Here is a 27999-nt window from a genome sequence, read left to right as displayed (position 1 = left end):
GAGCTAATCTGAGAAACACATGAAACCTTTTACAGTATTGCTGCTGTGAAATCAGAAGGAAGATCATAAGTGCTGGAGAAAGTGCAATCTGGCTGTGTTTAAAATGCCATATGTTTTCATTCAACGCAATGCCTCAGTTATATTCTTCTCCTTTAAATCCAGTAGGCCACTTAAAGAGATAATCTGAATATGAATACGTTCTACATTATAACACTTAACAGATAGAGATTAAAGGGATTCTTTTTAAAACTTTAGAAACTTGGAATGAATTAATTAATTCCATAATATATATCTCTTTCAGAAAATTAGTTTACTTTAAATCCTTCTCCAGTGAAAGATACTTGAAATCCATCTTTGTTTTTACTTATATGTGAAATTTTCGACTGATTTTGCAATGTAATCTTTTAAAAGTCTTACTTAGAGTGTATTCCACTTTTTCAAAAAGTCAACGTTTCTTTTTTTCTGAATTTAAGATACATAGTCATGTTATAATTGTATAAAATGTTCTAAAAAGCATTGCAATCTAATATCTGATTTTATGGAATTGATTTTTTTATTATATACAAACAGAGTCTTAATTAATTTTAGGGATAATATCTGTTTGTAATTTAACTTTTAAATTAAAATCCAACTAGCTATACAGTTTTAGAAGGCACTCATCTTGTGCCAAGCACTGTTCTCCACCTCTCTCTACCAGACGACCTTAATGCCTGGGGATAAACCCTGGATTTGCATATAGTGCCATCCATACCCACCTGTACTCTACATGTACCAAGTAAAAGTATTTTTATTCTCCCTCTCCAGTGGACGCTTTTCCCTAGTATGGTAGCTACCATTCAAAATCCCATCAGAAGATACATGTTTTATTCTGTCAAAACATATATTCTAAAAACAGTCTTCAAATTTCATTAAAGGCCACACCTTGCCCCTTATGCCTTAGTCTAGTTAATACCTTCATTAATACTTTTTTAAAATTTCAGTGATTAGAAACATTTTGTCCTTCTTCCAGAGAAAGAAGGATGTTAACAGGACTCTCAGTTAGAAGCCACTTACTGTACTTTTCATATGATGTGCTTGGAAAGCCCCCTGCATTGAGGAAAGATAGATTGAGGTCCTTTTCAAAAGTGCTCCAGATGAAAAGGCATTTCCATTTTCAGAAACCCTAAGAATCCCTGAAAGAACCTCAAACTAGTCGTTGTACTGGAGGCTGCTCCTCTACTCCAAATACTGCTGTTCACTGTCCCTCTCAGTGACTTGTACTACAACCCAGTGGGATGCCAGCTGTGGTGGCTAAGGGAGTGCTTGTGTCACCCCTCCCCCAACTCCAAGCAGGTCAGCTTTCAGCTCCAGGAGAGACTTCCTCCACTTGCAGAAAGGAGAGAGAGAAGAGTACAGAGTTTGTCTTGCAACTTGGGTACCAGCTCAGCCACGGTAAAATAAAGCACAAAGCAGATTCTTAAGGCCCCTGATTCTAGGGCCCAGCTCCTGGACAGCATTTCTAAACCTACTTGGGCCTGAAGGGAACCTGCTACTCTGAAGGTAAGGACATAGAAGTGGCAGGACTCACCACTTGCTGACCAATGGTTCCTGGAGCCTTAAATAAACATCAGCTGGAGCTAGGTAGTGGTTGCCACAAGCTTTAGGTGAGACCCAGTACTATGCTGGCTTCAGGTGTGACCCAGCATAGTCCCAGCTTTGATGGCCAAGGGACTGCTCACATCACCTCTCCCCCAACTCCAGTAAGTCCAGCACAGAGGGAGGGATTCTTTCTGTTTGGGGAAAGTGAGGACAGGTAATGAGAGACTTCGCCTGGTAATCCAGGGAATTCTTCCAGATTTTTTATCCAAGCCACCAAGGCAGCACCTCTAGAAGTCTGTAAGAATTACTAAGATACTCAGCTGGGGGAACCCCCTAGTGTGAATATGGCTGTAGGGACCAAAGACTTAGATCACAGTACTCAATTCTCTTTGAATACATGAAAAGCCTTCTCTACATTAGGTGGATGACTGGTTGATGGATGCAGCAAACCACCATCGCATGTGTATAACTATGTAACTAACCTGCACATTCTGCAAATGTATCCCAGAACTTAAAGTATAATTAAAAAAAAAAAAGCCTTCTCAACAAGGACAAGTCCAAACAAGCCCAGACTATGATGATTAGAAAAAATCTTCAATTCCCAAATATGGATGAACATGTACAAGTATTTCCATGAAACACATGGAAATTAAATAATATGGTCCTGAATGACCAGTAGGTGATGAAGAAATTAACAAGGTAATTCTTAAAAATCTCTTAAAACAAAAGAAAATACAACATACCAAATCTTATGGAATACAGCAAAAGCAGTCTTAACAGGAAAGTTTACAGCAAGAAGCACCTACCTCAAGAAAGCAGAGAAACTTTAATTGTACCTAATGATGTGTCGAAAGAATTGGAAAAACAAGAACAAACTGAACCCAATAGTAGTAGAAGAAAAGAAGTAAGAAAGATCAAAGCAAATAAAACTAAAATTGAAATTTTAAAACATACAAGAACTCAATGAAACAAAAAGTTGGTTTTTTGAAAAGATAAATAAAATCAACAACCCTTGTGATGGTTAATACTGCGTGTCAACTTGATTGGATTGAAGGATGCAAATATTGATACTGGATGTGTCTGCAAGGGTATTGCTAAAAGATATTAACATTTGAGTCAGTGGACTGGGTAAGGCAGACCCACCCTTAATCTGTGTGGGCACAATCTAATCAGCTGCCAGCCTGGCCAGAATAGAAAGCAGGAAGAAGAACACCACGAAGAGATTAGACTGGCTTAGTCTTCCAACCTCCATCTTTCTCCTGTGCTGGATGCTTCCTGCCCTCAAACATCAGACTCCAAGTTCTTCAGCTTTGGGACTCGGACTGGCTTCCTTGCTCCTCAGCTTGCAGATGGCCCTTTGTGGGACCTTGTGATTTTGTGAGTTAATACTCCTTAATAAACCCCCTTTACATATACATATCTATCCTATTAGTTCTGTCCCTCTAAAGAACCCTGACTAATACAAATATTGGTACCAATAGAGTGGGGCCCTGCTGAAAAGGTATTTTTTGTGAATTCATTGCATGTTTTTCTGATTTAGGTTATCATGAGGCTTGTGCATACTATGTTAAACTCATTATTTTAACTTGATAACAACTTACCACCATTTGCATAAATAACAAGCAAAAAGAAAACTAAATAAAACTCACCTTAACTTTGTGCCACTGCTTAACTGTTTGTTGTTTCCGTTTATATCTCATACTATTTTTTGAAAAGTTGTTGGAGTTTTTATTTTTGATTGGTTTATTGTTTAGTCTTTCTACTTAGGGTAAGAGTAGTTTACACACCACGGTTACAGTGTTATAATAGTCTGTGTTTTTCTGTGTACTTACTATTACCAGTAAGTTTGGTACCTTCAGGCAATGATTTGTTGCTGCTCATTAGTGTACTCCTTTTAGCACTTCATAGGATGAGTCTGGTACTAACGAAATCCCTCAGCTTTTGTTTGTCTGGGAAAGTCTTTATTTCTTTTTCATGTTTGAAGGACTTTTTTCACCAGATATACTATTATATGGTAAAAGTTATTTTCCTTAAGCACTTAAATATGTCATGACACTCTTCCCTTCAGGATGGCATGGTCCCCCAGGCCCTGGATGGGTCCAGAAGTGCAGTCTCGGAGTCAGGCATTAGAGCCAAAAACCACAGAAATTTACAAGTAGAAGTCCATCCGATGTTCTATTTTTGTGACTGAGCTGTCACTCAAACTGCAAGATGGCGTCTTTCCTACCTTTCCCTCCCCTTTCCAAAGGCAGAGGAGGCTCACTCTGCAGCCACCACCATCATTCCCGGCCATAAGCAGTACTGCCAGACTGCCGCTGATGTTCCCTTAAGGCCCAAGGTCTCTTAAGTCAGCTTGTGGTAAATGCTGCCTGGCCTGAGACTCACATTTCAGCGCAGTAGGCTCCCCTCTGGCTCAGGCCAGGGCCAGAAATGCCATTTAAGAGTCAAGTCCTGGAATCAGGGACCCCAAGAGCCTGCTTGGTGCTCTATGTTGCTGTGCTGGTATAAGTACCTGAATCCAGCAAGTCTCAGAGGTTCACCAAGTTCCTTGATTTAGAATCTGGGTATCACTGCTCATTATTCAGAACCCAAGGACTCTCCAGATAGTAAGTGATACATGCTTCCAGGATTGGGTCTTTCCTTTCAAAGCAGCAACTTCCCTTCTGGCCCATGGTCTAGAAATGTCATCTGAGAGCTCGGGCCTGGAACAGGGGCCCCTTGACTCTGACCAGCACCCTATTCTGCCGTGATATCCAAGAAGAAAGACAAAGTCTTCCCCACTCTTTCCTCTCCTCTCCTCAAGCAGAAGGAAGGGGTCTCTTTTGGAGCTGTGAGTTGTGCCACCTCTGGGCTGGAGTAATGCCAGCACTCCCTTGGCTACCCCAGCTGGTGTCTCAGTATGTCACATGTCCCCCACAACCCACTGTCTCTGGGCTTACATTAGCCCTAGGACTTGCCTATGAGTTACAGTCCTTAAGGTCTAGTCTCCCTTTCAAGTTTACTTAGACACTGAGAGCACTTTGGCCCTTGGTGGGAGGCTTACAGGCACTCAAGTTTGGGATAAGCACTTTGGGATCAAATTATGATGGATTAAAGTCTTAAATCTAAGATCTCAAACTATGAAACTAATAAAAGAAAAGATTGAGACTCTCTCCTGGACATTGGTCGGGGCAAAGATTTTATGAGCAATACCCCATAACACAGGCAACCAAACCAAGCATGGACAAATGGGATCACATCAAGTTAAGCAAAGAATACAATCAACAGAGCGAAGAGACAACCCAAAGGATGGGAGAAAATATTTGCAAGCTAGTCCTCTGACAAGAGATTAATCACTAGAATATATAAGGAGCTCAAATAACTCTGTAGGAAAAAAATCTAATAATCTGATTTCTAAAATAGGCAAAAGATTTAAATAGACATTTCTCAAAAGGAGACATACAACTGGCAAGCACGCTCATCGAAAGGTGCTCAACATCATTGGTCACCAGAGAAATCCAGATAACAACTACAACGAGAGGTTATCTCAGTTCAAATGGTTTATATCTAAAAGATGGGCAATAACAAATGCTGGCTAAAATGTGGAGAAAGGGGAACCCTCATACACTGGTAGTGGAAATGTAAATTAGTACAGCCACTATGGAGAACACTTTGGAGGTTCCCCAAAAAAAAACTAAAAATTGAGCTACTATACACTCCAGCAATCCCACTGCTGGGTACATACCTAAAAGAAAGAAAATCAGTATACCAAAGAGATATCTGCACTTCTGTGTTTGTTTCAGCACTGTTTACAATACCTAAAATTTGGAAGCAAGCTGAGTATCCATCAGCAGATGCACAGATACAGAAAATGTGTTACATATACAAAATGGAGTACTATTCAGCCATTAAAAAAAGAATGAAATCTAGTTATTTGCAACATGGATGGAACTGGAGATCATTAAGTGAAATAAGCCAGACACAGAAAGACAAATATCACATGTTCTCCCTTATTTGTGGGATCTAATAATCAAATCAATTGAACTCATGGACATAAACAGTAGAAGGATGGTTTGCCAGAGGCTGGAAACAGTAGTGAGAGGTTGTGGGGGCAGGTGGGGATGGTTAATAGACACAAAAAATTTAGAAAAAATGAATAAGACCTACTATTTGATAGTACAATAGGGAGACTACAGTCATTAATAACTGAATTATGTATTTTAAAATAACTTAAAGAATGCAATTGGATTGTTTGTAACTCAAAGGATAAGTGCTTGAGGGGATGCATACCCCATTCTCCATGATGTGATTATTTTACATTGCATGCCTGTATCAAAACATCTCGTGGACCTCAGAAATATACATGCGTACTATGTACCCACAAAGTGTGGAGGAGGATGTGAAACACTTATACAATACTACTGTTGGCAGTATTGTAAGTTAGTACAGCTATTTTGGAAAACAATATGGAGGTTCCTCAAAAAAACTAAAAATAAAAGTACTCTATAATCCAGCAAACCCAGTTATGTTTATATGCCTTTTTTAAAAAAATGAAATTATATCATTTCTGACAACATGGATGGACCTAAAGGACATTATGTTATATGAAATAAGCCAGATGCAGGGAAGCAAATACCATATGATCTCACTCATGTGGAATCTGAAATAGTTGAACTCCTAGAAGCAGAGAATGGTGGTTTTACAGGCAGGGGATGGAGGGATGGTGTGGATGTGGAGAGTTGGTCAATGGGTACAATGCTTCAGTTATATAGGAGGAATCAGTTCTGGTATTCTGGTACAGTAACAGTAACTACAGTTAATATTAATAACAATAATATTGAGGTATTGTAATTTCAAAAAGCTAGAAAAGAGGATTCTCATTACAAGGAAATTATAAATACTTGTGATCGATATGTTAGTTATCCTGATTTGATCATTCCACTATGTATGCATGGAAACATCATACTATATCCCATAAATATATGCAAATTTGTCAATTTGAAATATTATAAAACTTGAAAAATAAATTTAAAATAAATACAATAACATGGTAAGACCTGTATTTAAAGTTCTGGTCCAAATGTAGCAATGATTTTGATCATTACAGATGTACTACAAACATTCAAACTGATACCTACTGAGAGGCACTCTAGGTTAAGTGGTCTGGAAATTCTGCATCCTCTGGAATGCTTCAATGCTTCTGTTTGAAGGCCCTGATATCTGGGATTCCTGTTATGAAACCCTAGGTGAATCATCCTAACTGCAAGACTAATAATGGATGCACTCAGAGACAGAGTTCATGAGGTCACCCTCACTTTTACACATCATGTAGAAACAGAAAAATGAAATTATGATCTTTCAAAATGTTTGTCTGGTTGAATTATTTCACTCTTACCCCTAATAGGAACACCAACTATAATTGATTTGCTCCAGAAACAAAATCAGGTCTTCACATATCCTTGGGGCAACTCTATGTGTTGCATGCACACATGCACACACACACACACACACAAACATTCATTTTTGTTCAACCCTTTCATTATTTTATTGTCTAACCCTTTCATTATTTCATTGCTCTGCAACTTGAGGACACTTTCAAGATTGTCAAACAGTTACTGACTTCTGAGTTTTTGTTATCAAAGCAAATGAAATAAACCACAGTTTCCTGCCCTGACACTTCACCATATGGTACCGATGCAGTGACTAGCCACAAAATGCCAGATGGCCCCAAGATATCAATTATTCAAGAATCACATCATACCCAGTCAGAATATATGTATAACTCCTCCCAAAGGGTAGTACTACTCTTAATTATAAATTCCTCTATGCAGTACTGAAGATTTATGTCCAAAACCTAGAATATATTTGTCTAAGTATTTGGACATTTAGGAAAGCAATATTAAATACTCATGTCATGAGTCATCACCTTGCCAATCCCATACTGTATTGTGTTGTGTCACTGAAAATCCTGGTGTTAGAACAGATCCCACAGGTATCTCTGGGGGATGCTAAATTATCTTAAGGCCAGTGTGGAGAGGATATCTACTAGAGAAACTGCCTGGAGAATACAAGCACTTATAAATAGAAAATCTCCTTCCAAATGAACTCATCTATGTTGTTTATTTTATATAGCTAGATCAGAAATGTATTTCTATGAAGGCACTGACTGAAAATGGAAATCTACCAACCTGTTAATTTATTCTTATATTGAAAAAAATTTTTCCATAAATATTTTTATTACAATAATTAGGAGCAGTACAGTCCATGACAAAAATATTACAAATTTCAGATCGCCTCATAGCATTAAGTTATTTTAAATGCTTATACTCTTATAAACACTTAAAAGTTAATTTTAATTTTAAAAGTGGTCACTTTTAATGTTTGATATGACCAACATTCCTAGGTCAACACAATGAAATGATGGGAAACAACTGGGTCACACTGCATATTTCCCACCAAAAAAAAAAAAAAAAAAGCGCAAGGTACAAAATGTGCATCTTTCCATTGACACTATATGAAAATAGTTAAAAATGCATGTTACAGGTAAACATGTAATATTAAGAAATAGTACTAGTAAAAAATTGGCATGCAAAAAAATGAAAAAAAATCAGCTTAACAACACAAGGCAGTAGAATCAGTAACTTTTGAATAAAATATTTATATTAACCAAAATATTAAGATAGTATATGCTATACAACTTTCAAAAGTGATTTTACGCCATTGGGAAGTGACCAAGAAACTTGGGCAAGAATAAATATTGATTTTCCAAAACTCTTCCAGGGGAAAAGAGTCTGGGTTGAAGTAGTCTCCTTTGTAAAATGAACTGCAAGACCCACACGACCATCTTAAAATGTTGCCACTACAGTCTCAGAATTGTGATTGCCAGACACTAACATTTCTGCCAACTAATCTAAATTTTCATCAGTTGAGCTGTAGGAATTTGTATAGAAATGTTTTCCAAGACATGAAAATGAATAATGTAAATGAGTAAAAATGTACTGAGGTGGACTGCTGGAGGAAAATGACCAAAGTGAAAGGACCAATATAGGGTCTTTATCAATTTACAATTGTATAGCAAGTTGTAAGGTAAGGCAATGTATTGTCATTGTCACCAAATGTTGAATTACAAGTTATTTTTCCCTAAATTTCCCATTTTCCCTTTCCTACCTGTTCAGCCAATTCAGGCAAATAGTCCATTCTGAGTTCTTTCCTGAGGATGCAGGTGTGACAGGGTAGGGTGCAAAAAAGAAACTTCCTCTAAGTCTCTGATTTATATGTTTCCAAAATCTCAAAGCTAAAAAGGGGTTATTTTAAGGGGCACAAATGAATTTGGGAGGAAATTATCAAGATGTGAACAGGAAGGAATTTTCCCATCAGACTAAAAATGGACTCTATTAGGGAACAGCAGAAGAAAAACAAACTAAGGTGTATAGAGATAGAACATTGACTCTACTTTCAAGATTAGAATTTCAGTGGAGGGGCAAGGCCTCAATGTGGTATTAAAGCCAGAGAATAAATTTGGGTATTTGCCCATCTTCTTAGATAATAAACCCAGAGAAGTGATAAAGCCACACATTCCACATCAAGGCAAACAGAGTCATAGATAAGTCCCAGGATAAATCCCTGGCCAGAGAATAGCATGGAAGAAATAGAATGAGGTCCCAGTTTTCAAGCCTAGCATGAAAGTAGCAGTGACCCATTAGACCTGAAGTCCAAGGTAGACAAGAATGAGCACTGTCTCAACAGTTTACTGCATGGATTGGTGAGCAAAGACCAAGCAGCACCATGAATTGGTTAGCAGTATCTGTGGACAGATGGCTCAATGAGAAGATGAGTCATGCAATATCTTGCAATTACATAAGTCTCCCTTGAAGTTAAACACAGCCCAGGGAAAAGAAAGATTTTGGTGTCTGATATCCAGGGGAAATGGAGGATTCAATGAAAAATGTGAATGATATGTAGAAAAATAATGTTTATTACACACCTGGTTTAATTTGGACTGAAATCTGTATCTGTTATAATAGAAAATATAATTAACCTTTATATCATGAATTACGGGGTATGAGTTAACTTCCACATATCTGATTCCCAGATTTTCCTAATATTAACACAGTTAAGCTTTCCTACTTGACATACGAACCCAACTTGTCATCATCTTCCCTGACATACGTTCTGTAGCTTCATATATTTTTGTTCACAGTGTGCATTTCACCTTTCTTTTACTCCTGCATCTTAGAGAACTATTCTATGCAAAGCATGACAGCATAAAAGCCTCTCTGCCCTTCAAGGCCTGTGTTCTATTAAGTCTTTTTTCTTTTTCTTTTCTTTTCTTTTTTTTTTTTTTTTTTTTTTTTTTTTTTTTTTTTTTTTTTTTTTTTTGAGACAAAGTCTTGCTTTGTTGCCCAGGCTGGAGTGCAGTGGTCTCAGCTCATGCAACCTCCACCTCCCTAGTTTAAGCAGTTCTCCTACCTCAGCCTCCTGAATAGCTGGGATTACAGGTGCCTGCCATCATTCCCAGCTAATTGTTTTGTATCTTTAGTAGAGACAGGGTTTCACCATGTTGGTCAGGCTGGTCTCAAACTCCTGACCTTGTGATCTGCCTGCCTCTGCCTCCCAAAGTGCTGGGATTACAGGCGTGAGCCACCACGCCCACCCTATAAAGTCTTTTATATGAACTATCATTTATTGTACATCAACCATACTAGGAGCTTTACAAGGACTATCTCTTCTTCACAAACATAAAAACATGCAAATTCAGCATCATAATCCCCTTTTTACAGACAGAAAGCATGGACTTGGAAAGGCTAAGTAAATTTCCCAAAGGCTAAGGTAAGTTAGCCCTAAAATTTGTATTAGAAATCCCTCTAATTTCTACTCATGTCTCAAGTCTTCACTTCACATCTTCTCATTATAGAGGGCTTCCATAATTCTCCAGGATTAAATTCCCCTTGCTTTAGACAACTTTGCAACCTCTTTTGCAACGCTCATCACAGTTGTAATCACTTATTGAATGACTGTCTTAGCTGACTGTGATCTTCAGGAAGAAAGTTGGAGATCGTCTGTCATGTTCACTGACATAGCTCCAGGGCCTAACAGACTGCCTGGCAAATTATAAGTGCTTGATAATTGTTCCCTGAATTGTTGGATTGAATTGTACTGAATTGAAATTTTCTTAAATTGATATTTCTATCACAGTTTAGTAGGTGTTTTTGTAATATAGGGAATATCTTAGTCAGTTTGGGCTGCTGTAACAAAATATCATAGACTAAGTCAGTTTGGGCTGCTGTAATAAAATGCCATAGACTAGTACTTAAATAACAAACATTCTTGAGGCTGGAAGTCTTAGATCAGGGTCCAATTATAGTGGGGTTCTAACAAAGATCCTCTTCTGGGTTGCAGACTTCCAGCTCCTGGTTATATCCTCACATGGTGGGAAGACAGCAAGTAGCTCTTTGCCCTCTTCTTAAAAGGACACTAATCCCATTTGTGAGGGCTCCACCCTCATGACCTAATTACCTCCCAAAGATTCTACCGTCAAATACTATCTGTGTGAAGCCATTCTTGCATCGCCATAAAGAAATACCTGAGGCTGCGCTCAGTGGCTCAAGCCTGTAATTCCAGCACTTTGGGAGTATGAGGCAGGTGGATCACAAGGTCAAGAGATCAAGACCATCATGGCCATACCCCATCTCTACTAAAAATATAAAAATTAGCTGGGTGTGGTGGCACATGGCTGTAGTCCCAGCTACTTGGGAGCCTGAGGCAGGAGAATCGCTTGAACCCTGGAGGCAGAGATTGCAGTGAGCTAAGATCATGCCACTGCATTACAGCCTAGTGACAGAGAAAGACTCTGTCTCAAAAAAAAAAAAAAAAAAAAAAAACCTGAGACTGGATACTTTATAAGGAACAGACACTTAATTGGCTTAGAATTCTACAGGCTATACAAGAAGCACGGCTCTGGCATCTGCTTGGCTTCTGGGAAGCCTTGGGGAACTTTTACTCATGGCAGGAGGCAAAGCAAGAGCAGGCCTCTGACATGGCCAGAGTGGGAGAAAGAGTTTGAGAGTGGGAAGTCGGTGGGGAGGCAGGGGGTGCACACTTGTAAACCACCAGATCTCATGTGTACTCAGTGTGAGGGTTCACTTATCACCAAGGGGATGGCCCAAGACATTTATAAGGTATCCACCCCCATGATCCAAACACCTCCACCAGGCTCCAGCATTGGGGATTACATTTCAGCATGACATTTGGTTGGGGACAAATGTCCAAACTATATCACCATCACATTGTGGGTTAGATTTTAAAATACGAATGTTAGACACAAACATTCTATCCATAACAGGGAACACTGAAGGAAGGAGGTTATTATGATGGTAAGCATCTACAAGTGCTGTCAATAATGAATAGACTACTGAAGAAATCCTACAGAAGAAAAAAGCATTTAAAGCTATTATATGCGTTTATTAAAGGATAAAAATTTCTGTTAGATAGGATGACTAAGCTTTAGTAACCTATTGCACAAAATGGTGATTATAAAAAATAACAATGTGTTGTACATTTTTAAATTGCTAAAAGAGTAGAATTTAAATGTTCTCATAAGTATGATAAGTATGTGAGGTGATGAATTTGTTATAAGTATGTGAGGTGATGAATTTGTTAATTGGTTTGATTTGATCATTTCACAATGTAAATGAATATTGAAACATCACATCAAGATCCCATAAATATACAATATATGCCAATTACTTATATCATTTGTTAATTAAAAGTAAAATTAAAATACATTTTAAAGACTGTACAGAGACAATTGAAGAACTTTTTTTAAAAGCCTATATATTAGAGAATGGTATTATGTTCATTTTAAATGTCTTGAGTGTGATGATTGTATTGTGGAGATGAGAAGAATCTTCTTGTTCTTCTGAGATATTCATTTATGTAAGAGTGAAGTGTCATGAAGTATGTAAAGCTAAAGCAACTAATTCTCAAATAATTGAATTTAAAACATGTGTACATGTAAAATAGTAAATAAAGCCCATCATACAGAAGAGATATTGGAAGAGATTTGCTGCACAAGACAAAACTAGAACAGAGATGAAAAATTCGGCTCAATATAAGGGATGATTTTAACAATCAGAAGCTAACAAAAAAAGTGTCATCTATTCAAATGAGAGCCGTTCCCAGCCTCTGCTCTAGTGGAGATAAGCATGATCTTGAGAAGGGATTTTCTGATTCAGTAGGCAGTTGGAGAGTATGAACCCTACAGTCTTTCCACAAGGTCAGATTTCCTTCATAAGTGAAGGAATAGTAGAAACTCATATATCACCCTTCTTTCCCTTAAGCTATTCCAACCAAGCATGAAGGGAAAAGTTGCACAGAGAAAAGCTGAACATGAACTCCTTAGAAAAGAATTGTATTTAACACACAGTTGTCATGGTTTTTTGTTCTAATATTGAATAAACTTGTCATATGTTCAATGTGTTTTCAGTTAGGGTTTGTTTGGTTGGTTGATTGGTTTGTTTTTTATTATTTATGGATGTATAATCAATGCAAACAACATAGCACACTTTGCTCTTTCTCCTGAATTTTCTAGCCAAAATTCATAGCTCAACTTGAGACAACTGCTCAACAAACATGAACATGTGCTTGCTTATTGTTTGCTGGATAACCTTATTATTCAAAAATTCAGTAAACATTTTTATGGATGTTCAAAGTTTCCAGTCAGTTCATATCCACTGAGACATGGCTGGTAGCAAAAAGTAGCTTGTCGATCACTTTAGAGAGGGAAATTAATTTTTAAACAAAATCATGAAGCCATAATATTAGTTTAACTGATATTAGGATTCTGGAGTTAAACACACTTTCTGCATTAGTAACCATTCTATTTTGCATTCTTTCTGTCTGACCTTTCTTAATTCTCAATACCACGGGAAGAAACAGTAATTATTATGAATACTGTGGCATTTGGAATTAAAAACAATTATGCAAACCATTTTCTAATAACACAAAGACAGTATTTGAACTGAGATTTTTTCTGTATGTATTACTTTCAACATTATTTTGTATTTCTCTACTATTTAGCAACATAACACACACACACATACACACACACACAAGTTTTCTTATGAAGAGAATCAGAACTTTTTCTTTTAGGAAAAATTACTTTTCTGTTTTTAGAAAAGATTAAATAATCCCACTTAAAAGGGGGAAAAGGAGAAATTACTAAATAATAAATTTAAATTTGATATGAACAAACCTGCCAAATAATGGCATAATTATGATTATTTTATCCCTTTTGGTACTCATTTGTTAGACTACAGAAAATTTTTATTCAATTTTTCAACATAGAGCTAGACCAGACATTGGGAAATACATAGAGAAAGTAAGTGAAAAGACACATATCTAACAATAAAGGGTAGAAAGACTGGAAGTGTGGGTTGGAATATGGTAGAAACCAGGCAGAAAAAGGCACCACCTCTTCTGCAGCCAGACACCTTGTGGCTCAGGGGTAGACTAGATCACGTAACCAGCCAGTGAGAGTGTGGTCAGAGCCCAGTGAGTCACTACAGCTCTGAAGACTGGTTAGATTAGTGGCACACTTCAGAGCTCTAATGCTACTCTATCCTAAAATCCTCTATCTTAAATACATCAGAGATTCTCACTGCTGGAAATATGAAGTAGACATCGTTTTCCCTATTCCTCCTGCTTTCCTGCCAGCTACAAGTTAAAGGACACCTAAAAATTTTATCTTTAAACAGTTAAAGAAGAGCTGTGATTTTCAAAGTTTCTACCGATTCTTGGATCACTAAATGTGCACTGGCAACCACCACGTGCCTTGGTGGTTTGCTGCATCCATCCCCCCATAATCCATATTATGTATTTCTCCTAATATTATCCCTCCCCAGTCCCCCCGCAGGCCAGGCAATGGGAAGACCTCACCTTCATCTCTGAGGTGTTCCAGCATCACTCCTCCAGTCCCCTCTAGATTATCAACAGAGGAGCTGTAGAGAAAACTTAGAACATGCTCAGTGGTAAAAAGGACATCCTTGTTTCACGGTGACAGTGGAGCCACTCCTGTCTCTCCAAGCCAGGGTGATGTCACAGAGAGCCAGGGAAAAGCCTAAAGTCTCCTGCCTATTCAGCAGTAATAAGAATTGTCGATCTGCAGGAGTCTTCAGCAGTAATAAGAATTGTCGATCTGCGGGAGTCAATGGAGGCTCATTGGGGAACCAGGACTTTGGTATTTCTAGCCCCGCATGGAAATAAGGAGTGCCCCTTTCATTCACCAAAGGATTACCAGAAGAAGCCTGTTATAACAGATTTAAATAAAATCTAGAGTCTCATAATACCCTAAATGTCCAGGTTTCTATTAAAAAATCACTTATCATACTAGGAACTGGGAAGATCTCAACATAAATGAGAAAAAACAATCAACAAACACCAATGCCAAAATGACAAAAAGGGCAGAAATATCTGACAATAATTTTAAAATAGCAATTATAAAAAACCTTCAACAAACAAGTATGAATGTGTTTATAAGACAAAAGAAAAGCAAAGTCTCAGTGAAGAGTTAGAAGACATACAGAAGACCCAGAAGGAAATTTTAGAATTGAAATTCAATACTATACCTAAAAAAGGAAATTAATGGATGGTCTCAACAGCAGAATGGAGACAACAGAAGAATCAGTGAAACTGCAAAATAGAACTTTTCTGACCTAAGCGACAAAAAGTAAATTGACTGGAAAAAACTGAACAGAGCCTCAGGGACCTATGGGACAATCACAAAATATCTAATATCTGTGTCACTGATTAGTCTCAGAAAGGAGGGAGAAAGATATTGGGTCTAGAAAAAGTATTCAGAGAAAGAATCTGAAGATCTGAGTAACACTGTTAAGTCAGCAATACTAGCTCCCTGCATTTTCCACCCCACACAGCCTCAGAAGTTAAAGCCTGGCTCTAGCATCCCTGCTGAATTTTAGAAAAACTCTATTAGTTTCATGATGCAGCAGTCTGACAGCAGTCAGTGCCACAGCCTAAGCCCAACTCAAAAAAATAGATTTTGACCAGCTGCAATGGCTCATGCCTGGAATCCGTTTGGGAGGTCGAGGCGGGTGAATCACTTGAGGTCAGGAGTTCGAGACCAGCCTGGTCAACATGTTGAAACCCCGACTCTACTAAAAATGCAAAAATTAGCCGGATGTGGTGGCACGTGCCAGTAGTCCCAGCTACTCAGGAGGCTGAGGCAAGAGAATCGCTTGAACTCGGGATGCGGAGGTTGCCATGAGCAGAGATCGCTCCATTGCACTCCAGCCTGGGTGAAAAAGTGCAACTCTGTCTCAAAAAAAGAAAAGAAAATAGATTTTGATAAAGTGTGTATGAGTTTAAAATTGCTTTTCTGACCCTAAAAATTTCCCAGTTCACTTTCTTTTATTCTGGTCCCTGACCATGGTGCAAACCGGAGAAATCCACTAGAGGCATAAAGTGGAGCTGTCAATAGGACTGACCCAAAATCAGTCAGCCTAGTCTGTGTTTGACTGCGGAGGAGAGGGAGGCAGGTGGGGCAGCTATGACCCTCAGGTTTTATATTCCAAGAAAGGGTAAAGAACTGCCACCATTCTGCTTCCTCTGACAAAGCCCCTGACAGAGCAGTCATGAGTAATGCTTTGACCTCGAGACCACCTAAGAATTTTATCTTCAAACAGTTAAAGAAGAGCTATGATTTTCAAAGTTTCTACTGTTTCTTGAATTGTTAAATGTGCATTGCCAACTGGAAGTTTGTTGGAGAGAACATATTATTGGGACTTTTTGTTACAAAAGGCAATGTCTAGGGCAGAGTCTGGAATGAGAAGGTTGACACAAAGGAAGCTAAATAGCTAAATTGTTCCATTTAACAAATGATCAGTAAGTTCCACATGCTGTAATAATGTGTGCTGTAAAAGGTTTTGTCTGAGATGGGTGGGAGGTGAATTTAAGGACTTGAAGGGGGAAAAAGACTGTGGCATGAAAAAGCAGGCCTACAAAAATAGTAGCAGGCTAGGGGCAAAGAAAAAAAAAGCATAAAAAATATGAGTCCCCTAGAGCAGAAATGGCTGATGAACTTAGGAAAGGCGATTCACTTATACTTTTTGGGGTTGTTTCCTTATTTGTGCTGTATGATCAAGCCTTCAGGTAAAGTAAGTTCTCTGTAACAGCCCTGGGTTGATGATACAGAAAGCATTGAAGGAAAGGTACTGCCTTCTGGCTTGAAATGAATTGGTATAGGCAGGAGACAGGTACCAGGAGAATAACAGATCCAGAGCTAAAGAACATAAAATAGGAAATGATACTAGGAATTATGTCAAATGGGAGAATAAATAAGCCAAGAGCATCTTGTACCCACTTCTTTTCACTCATTTACTTAGGGAAATATGAGAAAGGGTATTAGCCAACTGTATCACTTATTGAATTTGTGGAGGAGGGAATCATTTATTGAATTTGTATTTGAAAGGACGGTGTAACCTCAGAAGGCTGAATCACTTGGCTCACAAATTTCTTCTTCTTAAATATTTTTGAAATCTTGCAACTTATTGAGCATCCTGAAAATTTCCAAGTACATGTGGGGAACCTGGTCCCTTAGGGTATTGCATGAGTTTGTGCATGTGTTCTGCTCAGGGTTCCCTGTTAACAAATGGGACAAATACAAAAATTACATAAATCTTGCCTAGTAAATAGAGGGAAGATATTCTAAGACGACAACAACAACAAAAAAAAAATGTCAGTCAAGTTGTCCTTGGCTAGACCTAACCATCAATGAGAAAATGCATGCACAGGCTGGGAGGAAAATATTGCCTGTTACGTGGAAACAAAACAGAAAAGTACTGGCCTTATTAGGTTACCACTTAAGAGCCCTGCCACTTAGGCTGGAGTCTTGGTTTGAGTCTTCCCAATAGCAGAGCCTAAGACAAGGACTTAGACTCGGGTGCAGGTGGTTTACTTGGAAGGAGATACCGGGAAGCGGAAATAAATGAGTAGAAGAAGAAGAAGAAAAGGAAACATAAGGCTGTGTTACAAATGTGGGTTTGTTTCTGCCAGGTCCTCTGAGACGCAAACCAAACACACTTCAGAGTCATACCCCTTCCACTTCTCCCTCTTCTCACAAAAGACAAGAGGCTGAAAAATTTCTCCAACTGCTTCCCGTTGTCATTGGTTTATGAATGCCCCAAGATAAAAATCACTGCCCCTTCCAGTGTGCACTTTCCCGAGCCAAATCCCAGAAAAACAGGTGACAGCTGCCAGCTAGAGATGAGTCTGAACTCTCAGCGATTGTCCACTGACACAGTGGCTGAAATCGGAGAGGGTCCTAGAGGAAGATACGCGAAGTACCGAAAGCATCTGCCACAGCTCAGCACTGCAAGTGGCCACACAAGTTCACACGGTGTCCTGCTTTTCAGTGCCTACGAACTTGGAAGTGGCAGCCTCAGAGTAGAATTCAGCCTTCCTATCTCCAGAGAAGTGAAGCTTTTCTTCTTCATCATGCCTTCTCCCAAGAATTCAATCTTCAGCAAATCAACTAACCCACTTTTCAATTGCACCATTCTGACTACGGTTGAAAGATAATATCCGTCACCACACTCAAGAAGTATGTAATTCACTGACAGAAACAGACATATAAAAAGATCAATTTTAATAGCATAGTGAAGGCAATGAAAGAGATACATATACAGGCACAAAGCACTAGAAAAAGACAGACATGGCTCCTTGAGCTCAGACTAGAAAGTGGAACATGAATGCCTGAAGAGGGCATCACAGGTGCATAGAAGAACATGAAAAAGACCACAGAAAAAAACAAACCAACATGCTGTGTGCTTCTTTTTTCGCATTTGTTTCTTCCAACTGTTTTTGAATTGACAATAATTTTATATATGCATAGTATAAAACATGGTTAATTTTATGGAATGGCTAAATCAAATGAATTCACATATGCATTACCTCACACTCAGTAATTTTCAAGTGTACAGTATATTGTTACTAACTACATTCATTATGATGTAAAATAGAACTTATTCCTCCTAACTGAAACATTCCTATAAACTTTTGGATCTGATGATAGCTTTTTTTTCTTAACAATCTTTAGGTGTAACAACTTTTTCATGTTTCATCCCATGAAGACAGGCTATTTCTGTCTTTCTTAATTCTCACTCCCATATTAACTTTAGAGACCCTCCTTAATTGGTAAATGATTTAAAGAATGAAGGAAGGAGTGATGTGTATAATCTCTTTAAATTCTATAATCTACGAGAATATTAAAAGCATTTCTTATTAGTAAAGACAGATTCATCAATTCAGGGCAAACATGAAACCCAGGAGGTTTCATACTATATCTCTAAGACACTTAATATTTATCTTCCCTGAAACCACAGAGAATTGATGTTTCAGGAAAAAAATCATTTTGTATGTGTTTCCATAATCCAAAAATATGTTTTGAGTAGTTTATTAGAATTATTTGGATATTTCTGAATATTAAGGCTTTATTCATCACACTCAATATGGAAATAAAGGGAACTATGGGAGTCTCTGTGCTTCTCTTCAAGTTATTAGCTTCTTCTTGAATACGTGCCCGTGGTTCTTCATGCCTGCAAGTGTTTTGTGAAGGTGGGTGCTTTGATGCTCTGCTCATGGCATTGGTTGTTAATTGAACCTGACCTTGGCAATTACTGTCGACAGCGCAGTAGCTTGTCCACGTTCCCAATTCAACAACAGCCATGTGCTTTAAGGTTACGTATTTTATTTTCACTTTTAATTTTGTATACTTTGGTAGCATTTAATTTATATGTCTGAACTATTTTTTAATTTAAATATAAACCAGCATATCATATACTTATCCAAAGAAATAATTCTTGGACCATTTTAAAAGCATTTTTGTTGAATTCATGATAGACTGGTTCAGACACATCTATAGTTAAGAGGCCTTGGTTTAGTTCTGAATTATAGCAGGAAGTTGCAAAATACTATATAGATTTAGGAAAACAGTCTGCTTTCATGGAGTAAATTTAAGCCAGCCAATCTTTCTAGAACAGTCAACTTGAAGAGTTCACCCTTTCCACAAAAACTAATTGACTGTCTATTATGGGTCAAACATTGCGCTACTTGTTTATTCCAAATATCAACAGGTTCAAAATTAAATTTGCTATTTATGTTACATTGAAAAACATTTTGAAGTTTCAAAACATATGCTAGGTCTATAGATATATTAAAATGAAGGACAGCAATCAGTCAGTATGAAACCATTCTTTTTGTATTCTACAGCTAACTGAACAAGGAAGGAAGAAAAGCAATGCCTGAGTTTACTAATATGTTATATATCTCTGAGCATCATAAATGAGGTCTAATAGTTAACCATTTATATATCAAAGAAAGATTTATCCTGGGAAATTGATTTTTCTATTTGAATACAAATGTACTAATAACAATTCTAATATAAGAAGAATAGTTTCATGTTTACTGGTATCTTCACATGGTCCCTTTAAACACTCTATTTTTTATTATTTAAATTAAAATGACAAAGCAAGAGAGAAAAAAGACTATCGAAAAAGTACCATTGGAATAAAAACGTTTGAATAGATTTAACTTAAATGACTTTAACCCATCTTAGAGAATTATTCTGATCTGATTCATTGATCTAATATTACTATAAATGATTACATTAAATTTACTAAATCTTTTTTATCAACAATGTGATCAACTTGGTAGCTAGATGAAGAAAAACACAAAAATCAAATCTAAATAATGAATTGCTTTAGTTCAAAGTTTGATCAGAACCTATTCATGTCAGTTATATGTAATCACAGAGCTTTAAGCTTAGGAAATAAAAACGTAGTTACAACATTTTTAAATTGTTATGGAAAATATCCTACCCCACCAATTTCTCTCTTCTTAGTATTCTCTAATACCTATTATTTTCTACTTAGCATTATTTTAAGCTTTTATGTTTTAAGTATAGATAAATACTTTTTATTTACCAAAAACTCTCCATTTTGCCTCAAACATCTCTTTCTGTGTCTTTCTCTCGTTCACTTTTACATACACACATACCACACTCGTAGTCTTCTTATTTCAGTCCTATAATCAATGAACCATTAAAACATTTGTTCTGTGTCACTTCCCTTTTTCACTTTTTAGAAAAGGAATATATATCTGTTTCTACATAAGAAAGTCAGTGGAAATTTGAAGTAAATTTCTAGATGACAATCCCTAGCATACACTTTTTTTAATATCAAGAAAACCAAAGCACAGGCCAACTTTCTACTCTTAATTACTCAAATCTTGCCTTCACTATATTTATTTTAAAGGATACTTGTGAAGAAAAAGCAGCATTTGTAGCCTTTCTTCTCAATGACATTGAACATACCTTTTATTGTGGAGCTACTGGAGAAAAACAGTAAATTTCTCCTGTTGTTTACCCAAAATCAAATTCCATTTTCCAGAGACTGTTTCATTGTTGTTCCTAAGATAATGACAGCTCCTCACATTCAAATAACATACAGGAAAAAATACACATGCAATTGCCAGGAAGAAATAAAAATTTTTTCAAAATGTTTCTGGGTTCTCTCATTTCTATTTAGAAAGTCACTGAAGTGACAAGACTTCAAATAAGGTAATTCCCCGCTGATTGTAAGTTTTGTAACTTATGCTGGATCAGAGAAGCCTGAAAGAGCTGGGATGGCATGGGGACATACCTTAGGAGGTTACCACTTTGGCTGTAGTGACTTTCCTCTCTATGTAGAGAATGTTCTTTAGGACTGACAAGCCCCTGTGAGAATAACTTGGATTTTAGATGTCATACAAAAATACCATGCAAATCCTCTTCTCTTCTGTTCTATGTCTAGCTTCTTGGAATCAATCTATTTCCAATCATTTTTCTCTACAATTTTATAAGACTAACTATAAAAGGAGACACCATCCCATTGTTTGTTTTTGTGTTTATTTATAAACCTCTACGATTTTAAATTATTTATAAGGAAAATGAATCGCTCTTTTAAAATATGCAGAGTGTAAATAAAAAGGATAAAGAGAGAGAGAAAGAAGACAGAATATTAAGAAAAGTACAGCTGGAATAAAAATATCTTGAAAAGAATGAACCTATCCATAAGCCACTTCTTCTATAGTTATTTAAAGATTACCCCATGAATTGAAAGGGGAAGCTCAGGTGATTCATTACAGTAGGAAAAAGAATAATAAAACAGAGTTACACTAACTTTCTTTAGAGTCTCCCACCTTATATATCTGAGCTATTACCTAAAAGTATATCACAGCATCATTAGCCTAGTCTTGTAATTCACAGTGGGCATCTTCCCTTGCTCCAGGACTTGATCTATTTTAAATGAGCTTCAGCCTTTCCAAGTTCTACCTTTTTTTCCTGAATTCCTTGGTGTTTCCAGTATAGAGACAACAGAGGAAATATGATAGATTCAAAAGCCAGATACATATTTTCCCAATACTGTAACTTCCATGAATCCCAAAATCCCCAAAGGATAAAACCCACATTCACATCTTGTGATTCTTGCATGTGACTCCCATCTGGGAATAAGGCGTGGGTAAAGATGAATGAGAAGAACTTAGCAAGAGTCAGGACTGTAACTTCACATGCTTTAGAGGCAATGCCAGTCATTGGTACCTGGTCACGTATTTGGTATTTTGGGGCATTTGGTTTTGGGGTTATGATTAAGTCATTTTATTTCTTTTTTTAATTTGTCAATTTTTTATTTAAATAGGTTTTTAGGGAACAGGGGGCATTTGGTTATGTGAATAAGTTCTCTAGTGGTGATTTCTAAGATCTTGGTGGACCCATCACCCGAGCAGTACACACTGCACCCAACACGTAGTCCAGTTATCACTCGCCCCCCACCATCTCCCCCCAGTCCCCAAAGTCCAATGTATCATTCTTATACCTCTGCATCCTCTGAGCTTAGCTCCCACATATAAGTGAAAACATTGATGTTTGATATTCCATTCCTGAGTTACTTCACTTAGAATAATAATCTCCAGTTCCACCCAGGTTGCTGCAAATGCCATTATTTCATTCCTTTGTATGGCTGAGTAGTATTCCACGGTTTATCATTCAGGCTGATTCCAAATTTTTGCAATTGCAAATTGTAATACACATATTTTTTATAGAATAAAGGAGTGAAGAAATGAAAGCACAGTAGGAACACATCAAATGAAACCGATACCTGGAGGCAGAAATATGGCATCTTGGAGACATATTTCTTTTGGATACACTAGGATAAAACATTGATGCTGTTGACTTGTCTCAACTGTAACTCAATCACATCTGGCCCTCATCTCTCTCTTGGCAAAATTTCTGCTAAACTTTGTTAGTTTTCAACCTTTCTCTTGTTCTGACTTAAAATTTTTCTCATTATCATGTAATTTAGTATAGTTTCTGATCAAAAATCCTTATTTGAATTGTGATAGAGAAATCAAAAATGAAAAAATAAAAGTCATTTGCAGGATCACTGTGGTGACTCAGCTGTCAAAAATAATTCAAACTGGACTTTCGATATTCTAACATATAGCCCCAAATAGTATCAAAATTATTATTTGACCACTGTAAAGAGGCCTGCTAAGTATTTCTATCCAGAATGGAATTTAAGTCATTTTTTAAACCAGAAAATACACAAAGCAAGTCTATGTACTGAGATTGAGATTTGTACTAAGTAGGAATAAGGGAAATTTAGTCTTTTGTTCAAATTTATAAAAAATTGCTTCCCTTTTTTTGTGTGGATCTGTTACAAAAAGTGTTTTGTTTGATTTTACTGAATCTACCATTTATTTGAGATTTAGTCTGGATCTTTTCAAATGAAAAACATGAAAGTTTAAGAAATCTTTGTTCAATATCACACAAAGCAAAATATTTCTTCATAGAATTTATGACCCAAGAATTTTTTTTCAATTCACTGCACAAATCGGATTTACCAGATTTTAATGAAAATAATTATATTCAAAATTAACAACATTCTTCAAATTGTGGCTCATAAAATATTTGCTAAATACTGCATTTAATACTTCCATTGAAAATTTCCTATTCATTTCTTAACCAGAGTTATGGAGAAATATATTAAATGATACTAAGTTGAAGTGCCAAATAATTAACAAAAAAAGAGAAAAAACATTTGTTTAGTATGTCTGCTTTATATGACCCTCAATATTTAATATACTTAAATCTCATTTATAATTATATTTATTAATATTATTAAGCAAACTTCAGTCTGACAATAAATACAAATTCCCAAATAAGTATTACACCACTCTGGGGTGTACTAGTATTTCTACTCTGACGTTTACCTATGTTTTGTTTTTCATCTACAACACTGACTTTTTAAAGTGGTGGACACAGTAGTTAATTGTGAAGTATTTGAGTTTCACACAAGAAATGTAAATGTGGACGCTGATCTCAAAGCACATAGAAGCTAGGGAGGATAGGGTTTTCACATAGTTTAAGACAGATTCTAATCTGAATGGTACAGTCTTTAAATAAAATGTTTTAAGGGTAGAAGTCTTTGTGGACTGAAAAAATAGTCAAGCTCAAAAAAGGGGTGAAAGTTGAGCTTATCTACTGAAGGCAATGAGACAATGACAGGAATTTTAGGGGTCTTATATCTGGAGATCTGGAGGTTGAGTACAAGTTAAAAAGTCAGAACACAGATGTAGATGTGATGCTTTTCATCATCAAGATCATGGGGAAAAACTCTAAGTAGGAAAAAACTCCATGAAGGAATTACTGTAAAAGGAGAAGAAAACTCTGTGGACTAATCCTTGAGAAACTCCAGTGACTGTGATGTGGGAGGTAAAAGAGGGACCAATGAAGAAAAGATTGAGGATGCTGTGGTGACACACAAAAGAAGAATAAGAAGGTTGTCAAAGACGAGGTTGTCAAGAAAATCACATGCAGCTGAATGGCCCAAGAGGTGGAAGATTTTTAAATGTCATTTATTTTCACGAGTAATATGTCACCAGTGAGCCATTTTAGGAGTCTGTGTTTCAGTAGGCTAAGATTTCATTTCGAAGTTTACAAACAAAACAAAATGGAAAAAAATGAGAGTAAGTACAGACTACACATTGTAAGAATTGAAAAACACAACACGAGAACTTCACAAAGTATGCACAAGTTTTAACAGCCAAATTGATCAAGCAGAAGAAAGGATATCAGAGGTCAAAGACCAACTTAATGAAATAAAACGAGAAGACACGATTAGAGAAAAAAGGATAAAAAGGAATGAGCAAAGGCTCCAAGAAATATGGGACTATGTGAAAAGACCTAATCTACATTTGATAGGTGTACCTGAATGTGACGAAGAGAATGAATCCAAGCTGGAAAATACGCTTCAGGATAGTATTCAAGAAAACTTTCCCAACCTAGCAAGGAAGGACAATATTCAACTCCAGGTAATACAGAGAAAACCACAAAGATATTCCTCAAGAAGACCAACCTCAAGGCACATAATCGTCAGATTCACTAGGGTTCAAATGAAGGAGAAAATGCTAATGGCACCAGAGAGAAAGGTCAGGTTACCCACAAACGGAAGCCTATCAGTCTCACAGCAAATCTCTCAGCAGAAACCCTACAAGCCAGAAGAGAGTGGGGGCCGATATTCAACATCCTTAAAGAAAAGAACTTTCAACCCAGAATGTCATATCCAGCCAAACTAAGTTTCATAAGCGAAGGAAAAATAAAATCTTTTGTGAACAAGCAAGTACTCAGAGATTTCATTACCACCAGGCCTGCTTTACAAGAGCTTCTGAAAGAACCACTACACATAGAAAGGAACAACCAGTATCAGCCTTTCTGTAAATATACCAAAAAGTAAAAAGCATCAACATAATGAAGAATTTACATCAACTAATGAGCAAAACAGCCAGCTAACATCAAATGGCAGTATTAAACTCACATATATTATTATTAATCCTAAATTTAAATCGACTAAATCCCCCAGTCAAAAGACACAGACAGGCAAATTGGATAAAAAGCCAAAACCCAGCGGTATGATGCATCCAGATCCATCTCACATGCAAGGATGCACAAAGACTCAAAACAAAGGGATGGAGAAAGATTTATCAACCAAATGGAGAGCAAAAATAAATAAATAAATAAATAAATAAAAAGCGGGAGCTGCAATTCTTGCTGATAAAACAGTCTTTAAAGCAACAAAGATCAAAAGAGGCAAAGAAGGACATTACATAATGATAAAAGGATCAATGCAACAAGAAGAGCTAATGATCCTAAATATATACGCACCCAATACAGGAACACCCAGATATATAAGACTTATAAAGAGACTTAGACTCCCACACAATAATAGTGGGAGACTTCAACATCAATATTAGACAGATCAATGAGACAAAAAATTAACAACAATATCCAGGACTTGAAATCAGATCCCGAACAAGTAAACTTAATAAACATTTATAGAACTCTCCATTTTAAATACACAAAATATACACTCTTATCAGTACCACATCACACCTACTTACAGGTTTAAATGAAATATTGGTTGGCTACTTGTTTGTTATTTTCTTCCCTCACTTTTTTCATGTCTCCATTACTAAACACAATTATAGGCATACCCATTTTTAGACTGCATTCTAGCCCAGGCAATAAAGCAACACTCCTGTTCTCTCTCCCTCTTCATCTTCCTCTTTCTTCCTCTTTTTCATTCTTTTTTATTATTCTTATTTTTCTCTCTCTTTTTTCTTTTTTTTAAAAAAAAAGAAAAAGAAAAAGAAAGAAAAGAAATAAGTTCTAAGTTCATTAAATAGGCATAAATATCCAAAGAAAAACATTGATTTGTTTTAAGTATTCCCTGGACATGACTGGTAACAAGAAAGAATTTAAAAAGGAAAGACTGAGGACTCTAAGAAGAGTTGGGTATGGCAAGGTGTGAGAGCAATGTCTGAAAAGCCACAATCAAGGATATGTCCCAAAGCAGAGAAAAAAGGTTGACTTTAAAGACTAGAATGACAACAATACTGGTTAACATTTATAGAGCAGTGATTTTTGCAAAGAACTGTTTAAATGCTGAAAGTACATTATCTCCTCAAATACTTATGAAAATCTTACAAAGTAGATATCATCATTCCCACTTCACCTACAAAGAAATTGGAACTAAAATAAATTAATTCCCCATGATCTCCTAGAAAGCATGAGGTGGTATCCAAACATAAACCTATCTGACTCAAGCTTATGCACTGAAAATTTCTGTTTCTGATTTATTGCTCAGTGTCACAAGGAGTAAGAACACAATTCTAACTTTGAGTGGCAGAAGTTATGTTCTTAAAACTAATCTACAAACACATAATTTGAACACCCACAACTTCTGATACTGAAAATATACATTCTTCATCCAATGTTTGCTATATAGTTTGTGGTCAGAGGGACTCTGAAAGTGGAAAGGGATAAATTCTTACTCCTATGCCAATTCCTTCTAATGAAAAGAAATCCCTTGATTTCCTTGAGTAGGGTACACAAATAGAGAAGGACAGTAAGTAAGGTTTATTTTCATAATTTTATTTCAAAGAGAAAAAAAAATCTCTTCTCTTTTGTGAATATTGGAGTGATGCATAAACCCTGAACTTACACCTCTCTCCTGAGCCAATTCTAACCACATTAAGCCCTATCACCATGAGGAGCTTGAGGAACAAAAGTTATTAAACTGAAGAGAGATGTTATCTCAATCATCATTCTGTTGCTAAATCCAAAAGATTCTTTTCAAGCCTTTTCACTTTTCTGTAGAATGTGAAACCGCTCCTCATCCCTTCTGGTTGTTCTCACCTCCCTTTGTTTTATTGACTATAGTCATTCCCGGATTACTTTCAATCTACATGGTTTATTCTATTCTGTACTTTTCACAGGCTCCTCTTCCTCCACCCGTCCTCCAAATGTTAAAGTTTCTCAGTTCATTCTCTCCTTTCTCTTTCTTCACATTGTCCCTAAAAGATCTCATCTTCTCTACTAACTTGAACTACCACCTCAATGCTGATGAGGTCCAGAAGCCTATCTTTAGTTTGGACCTCTCTGTAGAGCTCCAGATCCATATATATAATCCTGAATCTCCCTGTCTGGGTGTCCTGTGGAGATAACCCATCATTTTCACAATAAACTGTTCCTCCTGTGTAGCCACTCATTTGATCAAACACTCAATCAAGACAGAAAATTCGTGATCATCTTTGAGGGTGTTTTCCTCTTTATTCATCTCCTCTTCACATTCAATTCAACTAGTAAATTCAGTAAATTCTGTTTCCACGTATTCCTCAAATCTTCTCTTTCTCTTCATCTAAATGACCACTGTCTTATTTCAGGAGTCACCTTTTCTTGCATGAATCAGTTTTTAACAGAAAACTCTGGTATCCCTGCCTCCAGTCTTGATCACGTCCAAATCTGATCTGCACACAGTCTCCAGAGTGATATTT

The 27999-nt window shown here is 36.8% G+C and overlaps 2 protein-coding genes across 6 annotated transcripts in view; both read right to left on the bottom strand.

Moving 5' to 3' along the window:
* MRPL39 (mitochondrial ribosomal protein L39) overlaps positions 1-27999 on the bottom strand; it is a 198719-nt gene that overhangs the window by 19593 nt on the left and 151127 nt on the right. The window lies entirely within an intron of this gene.
* The window catches only part of LOC141582055 (putative uncharacterized protein encoded by LINC00158), a 38094-nt gene that overhangs the window by 8087 nt on the left and 2008 nt on the right, over positions 1-27999 (bottom strand). The window contains exon 2 of the mRNA XM_074389445.1: positions 1-27999. This exon is cut by the window's left edge and continues 8087 nt beyond it. Coding sequence (XP_074245546.1) covers positions 27892-27999 — 108 coding nt within the window. The 3' untranslated portion in view covers positions 1-27891.

This window comes from Saimiri boliviensis, chromosome 18 (genome assembly GCF_048565385.1).
Source record: "Saimiri boliviensis isolate mSaiBol1 chromosome 18, mSaiBol1.pri, whole genome shotgun sequence".
Taxonomy (NCBI): domain Eukaryota; kingdom Metazoa; phylum Chordata; class Mammalia; order Primates; family Cebidae; genus Saimiri; species Saimiri boliviensis.
Note: the sequence above shows the minus strand (reverse complement) of the source record. Positions and strands in the feature narration are given on the sequence as shown.